The sequence below is a fragment of the Photinus pyralis genome, unplaced genomic scaffold, assembly GCF_008802855.1.
Source record: "Photinus pyralis isolate 1611_PpyrPB1 unplaced genomic scaffold, Ppyr1.3 Ppyr1.4_LG3a, whole genome shotgun sequence".
Classification (NCBI taxonomy): domain Eukaryota; kingdom Metazoa; phylum Arthropoda; class Insecta; order Coleoptera; family Lampyridae; genus Photinus; species Photinus pyralis.
In genome coordinates, this window is record NW_022170509.1 from 17,755,037 (window position 1) to 17,773,234 (window position 18,198).

The 18,198-nt window shown below is 34.3% G+C and overlaps 1 protein-coding gene across 1 annotated transcript in view; it reads right to left on the reverse strand.

Moving 5' to 3' along the window:
• Nucleotides 1-18,198, reverse strand: part of LOC116165448 (zinc finger MYM-type protein 1) — a 60,648-nt gene that overhangs the window by 30,735 nt on the left and 11,715 nt on the right. The window contains exon 2 of the mRNA XM_031479905.1: nt 3,342-3,524. Within this exon, the coding sequence (XP_031335765.1) occupies nt 3,342-3,524 (183 nt within the window). The remainder of the gene's footprint in view (nt 1-3,341; nt 3,525-18,198) is intronic.

The window sequence follows — 18,198 nt, forward strand, 5'->3', positions numbered from 1 at the left end:
TCCCTCTAACGTAACAATTATTATCATTTATCAACCCTATGCAATATAATCAATTTCTTCTAACATATCCTAATTTCCTTTGGAATTTGTGCGATCAGACGATTGATAAAAACTGTTTTTCATTAACCTCGCACTTAATCTTTCATTTTCGGATCCGTAAGTCAAATTCTAATCATCATAACCTAAATTCGTCCTCCACAATAATATTTAAACGTTGCTGGGTTGGGGTTATTAACTGTACACGCCGAGATAAAGACGCTTGACCTCGTGCCATGCGATCTTTTAACAACAAAGAAATTTTGCTATTTATGGGAAAGCGTGTGCGGGTGGGTGCCATAATGAATTACATCCCAATGAAAATCAGTAGTTGCTCGCCTCAACGTGTTACCGTAGTAACATTTTGATTTTATCCTTCATGGTATTGTAATTTTAAAGGTTTCAACAAAAGGAACTGTTTTCTACCCCTGTTCGCGGACAACGATTCGTAACGGACGACGAAGTGTGTGAATGGGTCCACTAGTTACCCGATTTCATTAGAATGTCGTTGATACATACAGAGTGAAACATGTATAAATTTCTTTCTTTTTTGTCCAAGTATAACAAAGAGCTAGAATTCGGAAAAGAATAATAATAAATAGTGGGTTATATACGATACTTTTAAACCAAACATTTTTGCTTAGAAAAGACCAGTTTCAGGAGATTCTTTATTGGGGTTTAACTGCGCCTGCCTAAGCGGGACAAATTGGGATGTAGCGGTCATTTCTTCTGTGAGTTGCAATAAACTTTGCGATCACCAGTTTCGTAATCTTATATATCATGTTACTTAATTAATTTATATACAGAGTATTTCATTTATTTTAAGACAGTCGCTTATTGCGGAAACTAGCAGGGACATCAAAAAATGATGTATACAAAAGATTCTTCATATGGAGGGGCTCATTAGGCAAACACCTCCCCGTGGTGAGTTCGGGCAACTGTCTTTAAGCTACCTCGCCCGTTGGGGAAGGGCTAATGATGCTTTGCACATTTTCGACTTTCTGTCCGTCCGTCCGTCTGTGGACACGATCACTCACTAACGGATTCGAATTTTCCAAGTCTGTTTTTAGCAATAGTTAGACAATGGTCAAGGTCAATTGATTAAATTTTGGTCAATATTCGTCAACCGGAAGTGACTATCGTTGTCTATATTGATGCAGGTTACTCTATTTGAAAGGGAAATTCACAACCCTGGAGAGGCACATAAAAATGTAATCCTTAGTGTTTTCAGAGTACTAATCACATGATTTTTAAGAAAATTTGTTGTTACATGACAATTTATAGGTATGCATTGCGAATTTTCTCGTAGATTTGTAACTATATTTATGTTTATTTTATTCATCACTACAATTTTTGATTAATTTTATCCCAATGTTGTACCTAAAGGAGGATTTTCTTAAAATTTCGTAATTTTAAAACATAAACCTTATCATATTTTCCATTGGTAATACAGTGACTGTTTTTATAACCATAGCAATAAGTCATCCCTATTTTTAACCTGAAACATATTTATTTTTTTAGCACAGTCTATACAGATTTGTCAAGTTGTAAAAATTGAGAAACAAAAATGCTTGTACTCGTTCGTAGTTTACGTTTTACTAACAATATTTTGTTACTATTAGTAACTTAATTCGGGTAAATTTTTGATGTACTAAAAGTTTAACGATAAATAAAACGCGCGTATTTAACATTTTTGCTTCATTCAAAGTCCTAAACTCTCAAATTCTAACATCCTTAAGTAAGTGCTTAGAAAAACAAAAACGTAGAAATATTTTTACAAATAAAATTGTATAGTGCCGAAAAACGGTTTGTCAGCCCTTGTAGGGGCTGTTGTACACTGGGGTTATCCGAAGATCCGGTTTGAGGTAAACTGTCTTCACACTTTAGTTCTGTACGCTTGCGGTTAACCGGAAACTAAACTTGTTCAGCCTATTTCATGAGGTACATGTAGGAAGTCTCCGCGTCCGTTGGATTAGTAATCTAAGTTCAATTTGGAAGCAACTTCGCCTTTTCAATTCGTAAATTTTATAAAAAAGGGAGTTTCCATTTCGATGTGCGAAAAATCGTAATTTGGTTTTAAGTTTTCATCGTTTTTCCTTTCATTTTCGAATTAATAAAACATTTAGAACTTTCTTTCGCTTTTTCGCTACATTCCATTTGCGGAATTCATGTTCTCCCAGAACTTTATTTTTTACGTTCATTTTTGATTTCACATCCAATCGCTGTTAAATTTATTTGTTGTTTATCTCTTAAAAGCGCCTCATGGAGATAAATGAAAAAATATAACTGAACTTGTCTGTCAGCCAAGAATCAATAGTGACTGAACTTAAAATTCTTATATTTTTGGGGTGACATGCAGGATCTAAGCCCTGCATTCCAATTGACTGAATGATATTTGTTATCAAATGAATGCTCCCAATAGCATTCATGATAATGGCACGCGGATGTCATTTAAATTTTAAACATGGAGACAAAACGTTAATGAGGTTAATATGTATTTAATATTGAAAGAATTAGAACAATAATACGCTCTGAACAAATAGTTGCGATAGAGATTTCTTCTTCTCTTTCGTGCTGAAACATTTACGGTAATTACATTTTAACGAGAATGCCGCTTACATAATCGCAGGCGTAGACGTGAATCTTAAAAATGCGGTAATAAACCAAAACTGTACTTCGGTTTCTCTAAACATACCATTTACGTATCCAAAGAACCGATGCCTTTAAAATAGTTGAGAATTATTTACTGTCAAAAATGGTCATGCTTACAGATTTCACATGATTCTTTCAATGGCGATCAAACTAACCAAAATAAGGTTAACCAGTTCATGATGTCAATATTAATAAAACAGAATTAAATTTAAAGTAAGAATTAAACAATTGTTCTAATTTTTATTAAAATTTAATTAAACGCGGCCGCTTGTTAGTATAAATTTGAACATAAACACTAATTTATTTAACACGATAAATGATAATTTAATTCAATTTACATCTGTATTAATTTAAAATCAAATTAATGGGAATGTGGAGAACGACTGAGCCCAAGTGTTTTGATGTCTAAATTAGTGTCAATATTCTATTAAAATCAAAACGCCTTTATGTAACAATAACACCATAAAAAATTGTTTTTATGACACATTTAATCCACTTTCTAACGTAGTTATTAGTTAAGTATTAAATTGTGGAGCTACATGCATCATTTAACAATGCTTTTTCTTCTTTGTACAAACTGAACTTTGTAAAATATTAGAACTTTCTCCTCGTAAATCTGTCATTCGTTACTGTGAAAAATTGAAAGTGCTTACCTTTAATTTTTTACTTTTTTGATTAAGACTAGAGCGACCATCAATGAGTACATTATCGTTAATGAACACAACATCGCAAGGACTAGGAGGGCCTTCTAAACTAAGCATCCATTCGTCGTCGTCATCGGTGATGGATTCGTCCAACGAAGCCCCTGGTAGCAAAATGATGCCACCCTCGCCAACCTATAACAAAAAGATTGTTTGATTTACGCTATCACATAATGATATGAAGATAGGTATAATTTATTTTAAATGGTAGTTTCTCTATATATTTTATAATTTATTGCTTGGTTAGTTTCAATAAATCAAATAGGAAAAACACAGAAACCATCATAGTACGGACTCAAGAGAATTACTTGGATCTAAAACCTATCTCTTAATTCTCTGTGGAACTAGGTATACTAATTTTAATTGCAAAATAGATCAGTTTACAAGACTCATAATTTCGATGAGAAAGAAAAAAACTCTAAAAATATTTTTTCTGGTCGTTTCTTGTCAAAGTATTCAACTTGGGTTGATTATGCAGTGGAAGAGTTGTGTAAGTTGTCATACCACGAAATTTAAACAGAAAATAATCAANCTGTTCGCGACGAAGGTGGAGAGAAGGCTACCCCTCTAATTCCATATTTTTCCCGTTTATGTAACAGTCTGTCAATATGTACACTGTTAAAAGCCCTACTGAGGTCATAGAAAATCTCGATAGGACATTCGCCCGCGTTCATATGTTCAATTAACTTTCCGTAAAAGGAGTGTAAAGCATCATTTGTGGATTTACCGGGTTGAAAACCAAATTGAGTGGGCGACAAAATCTTACATTTATGTATAAAATGTTGTAGCCGTGTTAAGAAGCAGTACTCTATAACTTTTGAAAAGACAGAAGACATTGGAATGGGCCTATAGTTTTCCATGTTTTTTGGCTCTCCTTTCTTTAAAGTAGGATTTATACTATGGTTTTTAATACCATTGGAAATCTGTCTGTTTGAAAAGATAGGTTAATTATATGCGCTAAAGGTTCAGCAATTGCGGTAGAAACCTTTCTGATTAAGAACTGCGGGACGCCATCCGGACCAAATGAGGTCTTCTTCTTTATCTTATTGTTAAATACGCTTAGCACCTCACCGGTGTTAAACGGAAGCAGTAGAATTGATTGGTTAAGTGACAAGGATATGTTAAACAGTGAATTACCTTGTTTGTCAATTTTCTCTAGGATTTTAGAAGGAGCGCTGTTGAAGAACGTATCGAGGAATGTGTTGAATCTATCGGAATTGGTAGCAGGATTATTACCCCATTATTATCTATCATTATGTTATCTTTCGCGCGTGTAGTTTTATTTGTTATGGCATTGACTATGAGACCATACTGCTTTGCCGCATTATCCGAGCTTAGTATTTGGTTTTGAAAGTAGGCCTTTTTAGTATTGTTGACTAGTAAAAAATGATTACGCTTCGCTGCGTTATATATATGGGCAATTCTGGAAAGTGATTTTTCATTTGGAACAAGTCTTTAAGGTGTTGGCTTGGAGCTCGTACTGCACTGTTCACCCATTTCTTAGCCGTATGGTTTTCGAGATATTCGTTCGTAAAGTTTTGACATCACCAATTGAGATATTTCTTCCAGACCTCCCCGGCCCCAATCGCCCTTTGTGAGTACCATTCTCCGACAACTTCTTGAAATATAAGGAATTATTTATATCCCATCACGAGAGGGAATATTTTTAGTTTCAAAACTGCATTTTGTTAAGCATCAAAATAGGCAGCTTTGCCAAATTTAAACTACCTACCTGTCTCTTCCAGTTCCCGAGATCACCATGGTGGCTGTCGAATTTGAATCAGCCTGTATAACACGGAGAAATTGAACGAAACAATAATAAGCTTTACGCTTGCTATATTTAAACTATTCCCCGATAAGACACGCCTTTATATAGAGATTAAAAAGTTTGTGTTTAGTTTCAATGAATAATACGTTATCGAAAGGGGTATGCTCAAAAAGACATACAAGCTGATGCCCTATGCAACATTGTGGTCTCAATGAGTCAACGTATTAAAATTAGGGAATTCAAACTCTCAAAAAATTCATTTGTTACCTATGTAATGAGTCCCCTGTATTACTGAAAGAAATTTATTATATAGTGAAGCTGAAGAGTAAGTTAATTTTTACAGCTTCTGCTTATCATTATAATTCATTACAGTTTAAGTGCACGATTTTTGCCCTAAAATAAGTCATTCAAGGTTCCGTTATCAGTGCACATAACTATTCATTTATGATTCGTGAAACAATAACAGTAGTTGAACGTGCTAGCCTTGAAATAATTTAACAAATCACGTTTATTTATACCTATATTTACGTAAAAAAATATTTTAAGGCTGACTAATTACGTCTGTGCGCTTACAAGTTAAATACTAATGATTGACTTGCTCTATTTACCCAATTCATCATACCGGAACTAGAACTATATTAGGAAATTTTTTACGATTTTATAAATCTGTTCTACGACACTAAAGTGAAACGGTTTCATTTTTCGCAAGAGTGAGTGTTTTAGTTTTAGTGGAAAATTAAAAATCAAATACCCTTACTTACCGTACTAGATTTGAATACGCAATTCAAACGCCACAATGAAGAACGGATGTGCTGCTAATGATAAGTAGGACAATTAATTCGTTTCTCAAATGGAAGAATTTCAAACAATTACACAACTTTGTCAAATTAACAACAAATTCGGGGGTTCCATCCTGGTGTTAGCAATTTGGAGGGGGCACATTCTTTTTTATATAGCGTTCATTTCAAAATATTTGAAATTCTACCGGCTCCACGTCCGGTGCTAATGGCTAAACGGTGGTTGATTCGACTTGCGACATTTTTAGTCTTTGTGATATTGATAATCGATTACGACAGTTCCTCGACAATAAAAATACCCAACTTGGTTCCTAGAGATGATTCTTTTCTTTTCTCATGGTAAACGTAGGTACTATAAGTATTGCATTAAAAAAACCGCAAATTTTAATTACATCACACTACCAAACCGCGGATTTGCGTAAGATTGTTTATTCTACTAACGCATTTCGGATACAGCTCGTAGAAGAGTTCCTTGATGTTGTCAGATTGATGGCTTGCAGAATGCATTAAAATAATTGAGGATTGGACCAATGTGTCAGGTAAATGAGGCCGTCTTAGATTTGTAAAGGGAGGATTGACGTAGGCAATTAAAAAAAATCATTAAAAACCATTTCTCATATAGTCAAATTAAGGTAAAAGACTTGGAAAGAGAAAGCAAAATCGCATGTTTCATGTAAATGCGTGAGAAATGGGAAGTAAAACGAAACATGCCAGAAAGTTTGGCAATAAGCCGCTCATTATCATTATAAGGTCATTTTTTTCACAATTGTAATCAGGGAGATTGAATGCTTTTGATAATGTCATACTTTTGGGAAATTAATACTTCCAACCATATCATTTTAATAGGCAACGACAGGGAATTAGAAAACATTGAAAGTTTTTGGTTGATTAAATTCGGAAAGGAAAAGTGAATCGGTACATAAAATACCCGATGAAATACTTGCCAATTTCCGCATTTTTAAATCAAAATGGTTGGCCAACAATCTGGACACGAATCGCGGTAGAAAGAACATCAATTACTTTAACCGTACTAGAATAATACCGCTAAGATGACATGACATAAAACGGTCCGTTTAGAAACACTCCTATGGTTTGTTTAAAAGTATAATTTTGCTTATATTGCGGTGTTTTTATGTAGCATGTAAAAATACTTGCGGAGTTACCTAATTAAGAAGTTCATCACGTTTACGTGCCCACAAGTTCAATGAAATTACAAATATTTAAACTCCCAAGTTTGTATTATAAATAACTTCCTGTATGTTGTGTAGTAATTTAAAATTTCATTTGGGGATAAACACTATTAAACTGTAGGTACATTTGGAGCGTAAGAAGTAGGAAAAAATTGTCACAGTAACTCGACTATTGAAGTAGTACGAATATCCAAGCAAAAATTACTTTCTCTAAAAGAAATTATAATTCCATTTGTAATACACCGTTGGACTAATTTATCCAAATTACAATGGGAGCAGTTTAGATATTAGAATTAGACGGCGACAAGGGTAGGACAAAATTCTACCAGTAGTGAAGAAGTTACTGCAGAAAGTAAATGTTATCTTTTTGCAAAATAGTAACCACGTGACGGTCGTCTTTATTGAAGGTTGAGATCTCGATTTTCATTTCAAGTAACATTTTCGTAAAGGCTTATATTTTAATAAATAAAATAAACAAAATTTGGAGAAAATCAGCCCTAAATTAATGTGAAACTAATTGCAGGTATGGATCAGGAAGATTTTTTAATCTGCGAAAAAGTGAACAGTAATTTATCGGTGATAAAAAAATCTGCAATAGAAACGTTAGTTGTATAAAACCTGGAACAAACTTCATGAGGCTTTTATTTATAATTCCTTCAAATCACAGTTCAAAAGGCCCAGCGTCAGCGCATCAACAATAAAACATGCAGGAAGAAGGATCAGTAAAGAAAAACAAATTGTTCAGGAAGCAAAAATTTCGAAAATCGTGAATATCTCGGAAAAGACTCAACTTTACTTTTTTGTATAATTCCTCGAAATTTCAGACCTATACCACTGTTTTTCGCAAAAAATTAAAATAGAAAAGGAAAAAAAACAGTTTGTCCGGTTTTTTCAGTGAAGTTATCTGAAAAAAGAAAGCGATGAAAATGCATGCACTACGTCGTCGGGACACTGGTTCCCACTGAATCCAAGCTTCAAAGTGAGTCTTCTTTGTACATCTCTAAAATTCAGCTCACACAAATCCTAATTATTTACCTCCCACTGATGCCCCAAAAAGATACACCCCTCACCCCCTCCCCATTTTACCCAAAATTAGCAGTTAACCATAATTTGACCATTTTGCGCATAGCGACAGGCTAGATACCCCAATCATATAAACCTCGATATAAACCGTAAATGACGTGGCTGCTTAGCACCACCGAAGATGTAGTCAACGTGCACTGAAAGGGCTCAGAATATAGTACTGAGTGCCATAAAAACTTTGTGACCTAATTTCTTACCTTTGTGGCTAATTAAAACACTGAAAAAAAAAATCAAACAAATATCAGAATGGGCTGCTTAACACCTGTATAGGTAGGCAATCCCTACTCATATCGGTTTACATGTGCCCCTGTAGTCCACCCCAAATATCTAACGGCAGTTCCAGCGGTAGATGAACGTGGCGCCACGTCGGAATATTAAGAGGGAGGGTCAAAGAGCATATGTCTCCATTTTCTTAGCTTTACTAAAAAAATGCGAATTGATCTCACTTTTGGACCTAAACACCCAGACCTCGACCCAGACTAATTTGCAAATCAAATAGAATATTCAAAACGCACAACAAATGAAAATGTTTCAATCTCGGTTTTTTTACCTGATTTAGGTACGAGATCGAGCGAGATACTATTCATCTCGCTATTCATCTACTACTAGGAGTATTAGTTGACAAACTGCTGTACCAAACTTTGATAAGGGATCTAGTAGGTCATCATTGACGGCAATATAGGTTTTCCACCAGGTAAGCTTGCCTTCATTTCTTGTCGAGTTTCTTGCTATTGTTCTTCCCTATTGTTGTATGTGATTAGATATGAACTCTGTAAGCTCGTCTTTGTTTTTACTACGAGCAAACAAATTCTTCATTTCAGATGTTATTTTGTAATGGATTGGATCACCTCTTCATCACATCAAGGTTTAATAAGAAATGTACACGTTCATTTGTTTTATTTTGATGTAGGATATCTAGATTAAAGTTATTGCTGCAATTAAGTATTTAATAAAGAATTTTTAAATTTTTTTGAAAAATGTTCTTGTATAGGTAATGGTACTAACACGTTACGTCATCGGAAAGACAAAAAAATCTCTATCAAATGAGCCTAACGAAAAGGTACATGTTATTTAAAAATATTCAATTGTTTTCGTTACTCATTTGTTTTCTGAAATGAAAACAAAACAGCTACCTTATTATGGGAAATGAAATTTTAAACAACTTTTATATAGAAAAAGTTGTATGCAGTCTACTATACAGTGAGTTTTTTTTTAATGCGAACATAGGAGTTTGCATGCAATGTAATTTCCCTATGTTCGATTTTAAAAAAAAACACATCAATCTATGAGATGTGCGCGGTTCACATTCCCAAATCGCGCAACTTGTGTGACTATGAACAGCAACTCATAGTCGTTATGATGAACAGCACTCGGTAAGATTTTTTTTAAATAAGCCATGTGAGGCCATAGCAACTTTAGGATACATTTTTCTTAAACTTACGAAAACTTGACTTCACATGGCACGCGCTGACATCACAATTCATTGTGAACCAACCTTCAATTATTTGTAGGTCATGTGCACCTGGTATTCTACTAATTTGATCTATTCAATACATAAATGAAGAAAATAAGAAAATAAATAACGAAACAATTACAATAAATGTTCGAAGTGTCCTCCTTGACATTCTAAGCAATAACCTAACCGATTTCGTAATTAAATTGGACGGCAGTATTTTTAAAAATGTGACAGCTGTCAATTGTATCTACTACTCATTTGAACTACTCAATAGATTGATGCGTTTTTTTTAAAATCGAACATAGGGAAATTACATTGCATACAAACTCCTATGTTCGCATTTAAAAAAAATTCACTGTAAGTATTCCATACATTATGGGCATCCTGTATACGGGGTGTCAATTTTAAAACTTGCAGTCGGCCATATTTTCCTAACTAAAGATATTGAAAAACGCGCAAAACCGTTTCGGGGGTATTGAGGGAGAACCAGAATGACGTTATATGTGACAGCCCCCCCCCCTTTTCAAAAATCCTAAATAGCAACCCCATACTTGTGACACATCGTCGGAAAACTACTGAAAATTGCTTTCCTGTGGTACCAATAAAGTCAATATTCATTGAAACAATTTAACAAAAATTTAGTAATTAAGAAAAAAACTAAATGTTGACATTGAGGGATTTATGGCAAATTGGCCAAGAACTTCAACCTGAGCTGCTTCATTAAGCAATCAATCTTGGTTGCTTTCTTTTTTTATTGATAACAGATCCGGTTTCTGCGAATTTAGCGACCAAATCTTGAACATAGACATGGCTTACATTTCTCCCAGGATGTCTCTCATTAAACGTTCTAGCTGTTCTAAAAGATGAACGATTTTCGGAGCCATAAATGAATATTATTTCCACACGTTCAACTGTACTGTAGGCCAATAAAAAAAGAAAGCAACCAAGATTGCTTAATGAAGCAGCTCAGATTGAAGTTCTTGGCCAATTTGCCATAATGCCAACATTTAATGTTTTTTTTGTTGATTATTAAATTTTTGTTAAATTGTCGTAATGAATATTGACTGTATTGCTACCACTGGAACGCATTTTTTAGTAGCTTTCCAACGATGTGTCACAAGTATGGTGTTGCCATTTAGGAGTTTTGAAGAGGGGGGGGGGGGGACTGGAAGATTAAGGGGAAGTGGGGGGTTGTCACTCATAACGTCATTATGGTTCCGCCTCGATATCTCCGAAACGGTTTGGCGCGATTTTCAATATCTTCTTCAGTTTGGAAAATATGGCCGACTGCAAGTTTTAAAATTGACATCCTGTATATTATCTACATGCACAAAGTAATAAAAACGTGATTATATTGGAGATTTGAAGATATGAGTTAATGTTATATTTGAAAACCGAATTTCTATGTTAAACGTTATATTTTGTGTCCAAACACACCTAACCTACATTCAAAATTGGACAAGTCCGTTCCCACTTCGTATATGTAAGAAAAACGCGAGGAAAGACCTCTGTGAGTGAGATATTAAAATCAAAATTAAGTGACATGTTTAGTTCCAGGCTCGTTTCCAGGGTAAAAACTAGGTACACGTTCTATAGTTAATAAAATATTTTCAGAGAAGAGGGAGTAGATTCTCTGAATTCTTCAACTTTGTTTCGCAATTACAAAAGATCTTTTCTTTTCGATGAAATTCTAGCCTTTATTAGAAAACGAATCATAATTAATTTAGACGGCACTATGCTAAAAGCGTTATACTTTTCAATTCAAAAAATCAGTTTCACATTTATTTCGAATGGACTCAATGCTGCAGTTTTTGATAACAAGTTTACAGATACTTTGTAGTTGATTTGCCGTACAAAGCTTGTTCACATAAACCGTTTCATACAGCCCAGAAATAAATCTAATGGGATTAGGTTGTAAGACTTCGTTGCTTAATCGATGTCACTCGTTCACGAGATCCGTATATCCGAGCATAAATCTATAATTCTGGTTTTTGGACTGGAATTTACAAAATTCTATTTCTCAACCATTTTAACAACTGCAAAAAAATTGAATTATACTATTTCGTATAAGTTTACTAAAAAATAATTAAATCGTTTTCTAATCGAATTTAGAACTTTGAGAATTTAAGATGAAAAAAACTATTAACATCAGCAAGTATACATTTATTAAATACCAATATGGATTAAAACCGAGATTAAAATGGATTAAAACGAACCGAACGAAAGGGAAAATTAAACGTCAGATTATGGTAAGTAATTACGTAGATTACCTACGCAAAAATTAACTAAAAATAGGCTAAATTACGTCCGCTATAATTCCGTACAATTAATTTGCAACGCAACGCAATACCTTTATAGTTTAATATATTTTTTAATAGGACTTATGAAACATTTTGCTATCACGGTTAATGTTCACAGATAGCGGTAAACCACTTTGTCTAAATGATATCATTCAGATAAGACTTTTCCTTGCTTGAAGTGGAAATCCAAAAAACGGAACAAATTGCTATGTTCTGTCCAAAACTGTTTAGTTTATGTAATCATAACGTTTTTCAAAATACGTTCATTCTGTTCCCTAAGCTCGCTAACCACTAACCAGGGTTTTTGAAATGCCATCAGGGAATTATAATATCAAACAAATTTATCTTAATACTGTCAGATAGGTCGGTTTTAATTCCTCATTATCCCCTTTATGATTAAAAAATTAACTCTGTCTCGCTCAAAGTGGCGATCGTTAAAATTTTCGAACAGGGCGATAGGTACTGGAAGAACTCTAGAAACCCTAAAGATAATCTAATACACTGTTAAGTAACAGTTACAATCATTAATCACAGGCGAACTTCCCCAGAACTTCTGGTCAAAGCACACCATTGCGACTCAGTTTCCATTTAAACTGTTGGGTGTAGCTTTGAGAAACAGGCACAGCTTTCGCAAAAGATGACACTGGTGTTTTTCAAATGGATCGAATAACTCGATACACTTAAAATGTACTTTCTAATTAGAATTCTACCTCAAAAATAAAATGTAAAATGAGGACCGAAAGGGACGAAGAAACGAGGGAAGAAAGTAGGCAGAGGAAACATATTTGCATCCACATTAATAATTATGTATAGTAGGTATCTATAATCTATGCCCAAGGTACCGACCTCTAGCATACTTCCTTGGATTTGTATCAGCGATTCTAATGTCCTAGCCGAGTCACTCATAGGTGAAATATGTTTGCTTAAGTAAGACATTATAACTATTTAAATTGCGAATAGGTAACAAATGGCCAGTAAAATAATTGCACGCAACATTATAAGCCAATTTGGTATCATTTGACCGTAAAATGAGTACCTGCGCTTATCAGCAACCTCGTCAGCAACAAAGTTTCATCAGAAATTAACAATAATTATTAGCGTTAGTCACCTACGACTGCAAACAAACCATTAACAATTGCGTCGACAATAGATTTAAATGTAAATAATATACTAGTATATGGTTCATTGTCAGCCTATTTGCATAATAACAGAACCGAGTACGTCATCTATTGCGTATTGTGACAGTTTCGAGAAATTCACATGAGTGTAAAATGAATAGGTACTACATCCAGGGCCGTAGCCAGAGGTACGCCAGGGCAGGCTGAGCCTCCCCTGAAAAATTTTAAGCCTGCCCTAGCCAGATTTCCGAATTTCCTATTGTAATTTACTAGTGTGCTAAAATATATAATTATTACTATTGACGATGTTGCGGTTATCAATTAAACGAACATATCTATGTATAACATGTTTTTTAAAACCCGCAACGCTGCACTGTCTATCGGTATAGAATGACGATATATCAACATCTCAAATGGCCGAGGGCGTCTCGTGAAGTCGGTGGTTTATCACAAATATTTGGTGAAGCTTTGATCTCTTAGCGCATTTTTCAACGAAGGCAAACATATCTCATATTGTAAACATTAGATTCTGCGCAGTCCCAACTTCATTATTTATGACAATATTTCTTCGAATTTGTAACCATAGATGCTTCTAGTAAAGAAAAACATATCACATTTAGTAAAAATCGAAAACTAGAAATGTAATTCGCAAAGGGAAACACGTAGTAAAAAATCAAATGTGCGCATGCGCAAACTGCAAAATTACATCTTTTTTATTTACGAAAATCTCTGAAAAATTTTAACCATATACGCTTCTATTACGAGGACGATTGAGAAAATTTAATCTGGTTAAGAATCGGTGATTAAAAACTTTTAAATTTAAAAAATGCGAAGTACTACTTTATTTTGATGTATTTTTCTCGAGCATGCTATTAAATATAAAAGGTAGAGGATTGCGATTGCTTACCGTGAAAGAACAAGTGTGTAAAAGTAAGTGACATTTGATATCTGCTATCGTCTGTGCTGTTTGATGAGCATTAAATTCGTTCCAGGGTACATTTAATGTAGTAATAGGTCACTCTGAGAAATTCAGGGTTTCATTTTAGGTTATTATTCATTATTTAAAAAAAATTCCACGTGTGTTCACAAACCTAGTAAATTTTGAATTTTTTGTTAATTTAGGCCAGCCGAGTGGTTATTTGCAAAATAAAATAAGTGCTTATGAAAATAAAGCCAGTAGTGTTTTTTTGAAAACTAGAAATGCCATTACCTACATTTCAGATTTCAGTCTGGAGGCATATTCTCGATATCATTGGAACAAGTTTGTATACGTTTGTAACGCCATTTTGACGTAATCTTGAACCAGTGGCATAGCAAACACACGTTTATGTATGCTTGCTTCATTTGTCATAGTTCAGGAATAGGCCGCCTGTCCTGATTATACAGTCTGGCTACGGCCCTGACTACATCAGTGTCAGACCAGGTGTCAGATTAAAAAAAATTCAAAAATGGAGTCGAGGTTTCAAAATTTCCTTTTCAATTAATACGATATTTTTCTATAGACTAAAAATTGAGGTGCTGGAATATCACAATTCAAAAATAAAAAGTTATTACAGCTTGCATTCCACGTTGGTTCCACCAACCAGTAAATGGTTGTTCTGGGAGGCCCCTCCGGATTATCGTTAGTTCCGTTTCCCATGTCGGATGCATACCAGAAGTATATCGGGAATCTCATAGGAAAAATAAATGATTTGCTGTGGCTAGGCTGTGGATACGTAAACGTAATTGATTTCTAGAGGGGTTTCTTTTTATATTAATCACCTTTCAGAGTCAGTGAAATATCTAGGGATCGCACTTGACAATAAACTGAATTGGGGCAAACATACCCAGCTCAAAGTGGACAAAGCAAATAGGGCTTTCTGGCAATGTCGCCATGCAATTGGCACACTTTGGGGGCCATCGCCGAAGGGTGTTTTGTGGCTGTACACTGCCGTAATTAGCCCCATTTTCTGTTATGTAGAAATTGTCTGGTGGCCTAGAACCAGACTCTCTACAACCTTGCCTTGCTTGCACGGATGCGAACAACACCTACAGCCGCCAATGGAGTCCCCCTGGATCTGCCTTTACTAGATCCCCATGTGAGAGAGCAGTCATACTGTCACTGACTATTTTTTTTAATTTTAAAAAATGCGCAAAAAATGGAGCCTATTTGTATAAATGTTATTGATGTTACTTAAAGAATATGTGTTGATATAATACCAGTCGCAACATTTGACACAATTTGTGTCCAAACATCCCTAAATAGGACGTAGAAACCGAGGTATAAACTGTGAGGGACATTTTAGAGGATGTTGTGTAGGAAATTTTGGATAATGGAAATGTAGTATACGTTAAAACGCTGTGACGACTGACGAATCTTATAGTTTGATCTTGAATGTGACGATGTCAGCACTAGTGTTAAATGATTGGAAAGTCAGTTGAATTGCCTCAATCAGCAGTTAGTTCCTCTGTAAATTAAATCACAACATTTTTCTTGAAAAAATGATTTAATCTTCTGTACAAATCTAGGTACAAATGCAATCATTGCCGAAACCAGTTAACATTCCGAATGAGTTGTCTGAGAAACATATGCTCAATATCTACACCGAATTTTCAATAGACATTCAAATGGTCCAAAATTAAATGACAACACTTTTAATTAACAAATTAATGTGAATTAGGCGGCCACTGGAAAAGATGAAATACAGAGGCAATTTGTAGATGATGTACTGATAATGTTCATTAGATTGGTTTATTATGCTAAAAAATCAATTTGACTAAAAATGAGAAAGCTTCACAGTTAATTACATTGTGTTTATTTATTACCTTGTTTTTCTAGTAAATAATCAAGGACCACGGGTGAACTAAAGTAAAAGTTTTTACCTAAAAATACTATTACTACTTCGACAACCAATCATAATATATGTCATAAAGAATTTTTTATCAATTGTGTCCAGATCAATAAAACGTCACATTTTGTATACCTAATTTTAGTGACCATTTCTCTACTCCACTCATTAACAATAGGTCTACTGGTATTGCATATTAATTTATAACTGATATAACTTTCATATCCGGTGTAAATTATAATAGAGAAATTTGGATAAATGGATGGAACCTAATGAAAACCAAACATCTTGTAATATTTGTGTATAATTAAGAACAATTTAAATTGCATGTTAACAATCAACAATGTTAATAACTTGAAAACAGATGGTATTTTGATTGTTTCCTTGATGGCGTATGAAAGAGATGCAACTAATAGAATAGCTCGTATAATACCATCGCCATATCTTGCGAGAGAAAGACGAAATTAATTAAATTAGATAAATGCAGTAGACATTTCTTATTAGCGAGAAAGAGATTTTTCCTGAATTAAAGAAATATCCAAATCCTGATCCAAATTTAAGTTCAGTAAGTTTCATCTCAGATATGATAATATGGGACGAGATATGGGATGATAAATGGTCCCAGGTGAAGTGCCAGACAATTTAAAAGCAAAAATGGGTTGACTTTACCATCAAAATTAACTTCGAAGATTCAAAATTTTGATACTAGCGAGGCAATTTGATTTTACTACACGATTTATTAACGTATGAATACGTGATAGTTTTAATGACAAATTCGTGTTTCATTAACGTATGCGTAACATTTTCTACAAGACAAAAACATGAACTAAGGCATTTATTTTGTCATAAATTTCTTTTGTACAAAACGATTACCAAGCACAAAACTAGTTAAACCAAGTAAATCTTAGTGACGTCAAGGGGGTAATCAAAGGCGATTCCTTTTATCGTAGTCTTGCTACTCTGACATCATAAGAGTCTGTGATCTTCTTTGTGCTATCAGCCACTGTGGTCAAAAAGAACCTACAGGATAACAGCTACAAGGTCATAGTTGAGTGGTGTCAAGCAGGTAACAATGGTGCCCAACCTTGAAGGACTCCAATAATAGACAAAGAGCAAGGTACGGCGCCGGCGTCAAAAAAAGGAGAAAGGCGCATAGAACGACCTAGTGGAGCAGGACGGTACCAACAATAATAGGGTTATTTTTGAAAACGAAATCAGACGAAGAGAACCGTAGTCCAATTAAAGCGATTCCACGATTTTGAAAAAAAATCATCTTAGCAAAATTTTCATCTCTTGGTCAAAATGAATGTAGTAATTGAAAAATGATGAAATCTTATACAGGGTGGTGACTTGCGTAACGCATCATAGGGATTTCAATGTAAAATTCATAACATGCGATTATTGGCTCCTCAAGTTATTTTAGAGCTTAAATGTATTAAAGTTTTTTGTAGAAAACATTTTTTTACGCCAATCAACCGTATTAGTTTTCAATTCCTATCATATAAAGACGGAAAATTGGAAAAATAAACCCCGCGTCTTTTTCAATAATCGGCAATGCCATGGAATTTTCTAAAACAAAAAGATATCCAGTTATCAATTAGCAGCAGTTCGAAATGGGTTTTATGATCGACTAGGTTACTGTATTGCAGTTAATGGATGATTTATTCGAACAAATTGTTATATTAGGAAACCGTTTTTAGTACTTTGGTCTTTCTTTATGTTGAATTCGCTGTTCTAAATATAATACTTTTTGATAGAATTTGATTTGTTTCATAGCAGAACTCGTAGCAGACATTCCATGGCATGACGGATATTGGCGTAGTTTTTGTATAATAGAATTCCATGGCATCACAGATTATTGAAAAAGATGGGGGTTTTATTTTTCCAATTTTCTGTCTTTATTATGCAAAAAATTGAAAACTAATACGGTTGATTGACGTAAAAATTTTTTTCTACAAAATTTTACATCTCTATCCCTTTCTTTGCTTCCACGGGAGGTTGCTGTGGAGTGTAAACGGTTACAGGTGGAGGTTCACCTCCTGATATTATATCTATGAATTCCTTTGTCACCTACGAGGTCACCTATATCAGCCTAGATATGACCTACCTATGTTGCAATTGCAGTACACTACTTTTTTCGCTATTTGGTGCGTTATGGTGTCGAGGCTTGCTCCAAGGAAGGAATTTTTTCTGCATTTATTGCTAAAAAAGTGATTGTAAAAAAACCAAAAAACCATTTTTTACATGTTCCATAATTTTACATTTTTGC